General features: G+C 44.4%; 1 protein-coding gene across 1 annotated transcript in view; it reads left to right on the forward strand.

Annotated features, from left to right (window-relative positions):
- LOC118478896 (putative uncharacterized protein DDB_G0282129) overlaps positions 1-2,057 on the forward strand; it is a 27,610-nt gene extending 25,553 nt beyond the window's left edge. Inside the window, exon 2 of the mRNA XM_035973325.1 lies at positions 671-2,057. Within this exon, the coding sequence (XP_035829218.1) occupies positions 993-1,733 (741 nt within the window). The 5' untranslated portion in view covers positions 671-992 and the 3' untranslated portion in view covers positions 1,734-2,057. The remainder of the gene's footprint in view (positions 1-670) is intronic.
- The last annotated feature ends 155 nt before the right edge of the window (positions 2,058-2,212 follow it).

Below are 2,212 nucleotides of genomic sequence, written 5' to 3' on the forward strand. Positions count from 1 at the left end.
TCTCTCTGATGTCTCTCTCTCTGATCTCTCTCTCATTCTCTCTCTCTCTCTGATCTCTCTCTCTCTCTCTCTGATCTCTCTCTCATTCTCTCTCTCATTCTCTCTCTCTTATTCTCTCTCTCTCTCTCTCTCTCTCTCTCTCTCTCTCTCTCTCATTCTCTCTTGTTGTATTTCCCCACCTCAGTAGTATCAGGTCGGAAAAGATGACTCATTCGGAAAGATTATTTTGCTTTTTGTTTTGTCTTGTATTAAAATTTGTTCTGTTTTTCATATGTGAAGAGTGTTGACAAAATGAGTTACTTCTCGCAGTCATCGAATGGAGATAGTGGACTAAAATCGACATAGGGGTCAAATTTTTAGATCATTAACGGATGCCATTTTCTTCAAGTCTAACATTTCTTTTTAAATCATTTCATGCAAATACATTATACAAACCCAACAGATAAATTTGACGTAACTATGTCCATTGGGCTAAAAATCTGAGAGGTAACTCATTTTGTCAGCACGCCTCACATATATGCAAACAGCGATAAGTGACCCAGGCATTTGTTACAGTACGTTGCCAACCTTATAGCAACATGTTAGCAAATTGAAAAGGCATTAGATATAACATAATAGAAATAAATAAACGTAATTTATAACTTTTTTCAATTTTTTTTTCTGCCCACAGACCAGCTGATGGCGAGATTCTGATACATATGTGGCGACAGGAAGTCTAAACAACGAGCAGGAGTGACGTAGAATTGTGTGCAGTTTTGAAACATCGGTGGTCTAGGCCTTGAGAATAAAATTATAGACCTACACCGTAACTGTTTACGTCATCAATCGCATCCATGACAAGAATCTAGCGTCTTCGAAGCCTTACAACGTTTTGACGTCATCACTTTCTGTGCACACCTCCCACAGAGCAAGCCTCGATTTGGTGAAAGAGATAATAATCTGATATTGTTAGGGGTGACAACTCCCGTCTCAGAGCGGGCTTCCCCTCAGCTATGAAAAAACTAATGACGTCATATGACGCGGACAGCGTCCATCACGCCATGGGTCTGACCCAGCTCCGCCCCCACGCCATGTCGCCCACCCCGACCTTTGACCTGTGTCTGGACGACGGCTATCAGAGCCAGTTCCTGTCCCTAAGGACTGCCGAGCAGGCGTGCCGCGAGAGCTTCATGGACGACACCAGCTCCGGCTCCTCCCTCGAAGACTGTCTCCACCCACAACACGTAGGCCATGCCCCGGTCACGCCCACCACCACCACCACCACCACGGGGTTGGGCGTCTCAGCACAAGCCCCGCCCACTTCCCTGTCGCTCAAACACCCGCCTCTTCGGGGTCAGAACAGACGCTTCAACCACAGTGAAAACAACAACTCTAGTAACTCTAACCTAAACAACAACAACAACAACAACAACCATCACCATCACCACTATCACAACAACAACAACAACAACAACAACAACAACAACGAAAAAGAGGACGACCAGCCGGACAAAGAGAGCCTGGTACATCTATCCCGCGAAGAACGACGGCGACGTCGGAGGGCGACCCAGAAATACCGCACTGCCCACGCCACAAGAGAGAGAATCCGGGTGGAAGCTTTCAACGTGGCCTTCTCCGACCTCCGGAAGCTGCTGCCAACTCTTCCGCCTGACAAGAAACTGTCCAAGATAGAGATTCTGAGACTTGCCATCTGCTACATCTCCTACCTCAACCACGTCCTCGACCTCAGCTGAACCTCCAGGCCAGTTTCCAAGGTCACGTGACACGTGACATCATTGGCAGGGTAGAAGCAGCCGGCCTCCTAAATTAAAACCTAATTAAATTGTCTTGATGGAGGCGTAAAAAACATCCAACCGATCTCTTTTACAACCTACACAGTGTTGTTGTGAACATCAAACATTATTATATTATTATGACGTCTCGCACGTCATCCCTGTTATACGTTAAACTATGGTACATTATTGGGCACACTTGGAGCTCAAGTCAGTTTACAAAGGGTCAACTTTAAAATTATGTATATTATGTATATTATCGTTACCTTATATTACAACATTCTATCTGACATTTTTGTTATTGATGTTTTGAGTAACTAAGACCATGAGGTCAATAATCAATAAATGTTAATAATACTAATAGATAGCATTTGTATAGCGCATATCCTAGCTCAACAGCAGGCTCTATGCGCTTTACACTATATTATTACCCCGGCAGA

This window comes from Aplysia californica, unplaced genomic scaffold, assembly GCF_000002075.1.
Source record: "Aplysia californica isolate F4 #8 unplaced genomic scaffold, AplCal3.0 scaffold01134, whole genome shotgun sequence".
Taxonomy (NCBI): Eukaryota; Metazoa; Mollusca; class Gastropoda; order Aplysiida; family Aplysiidae; genus Aplysia; species Aplysia californica.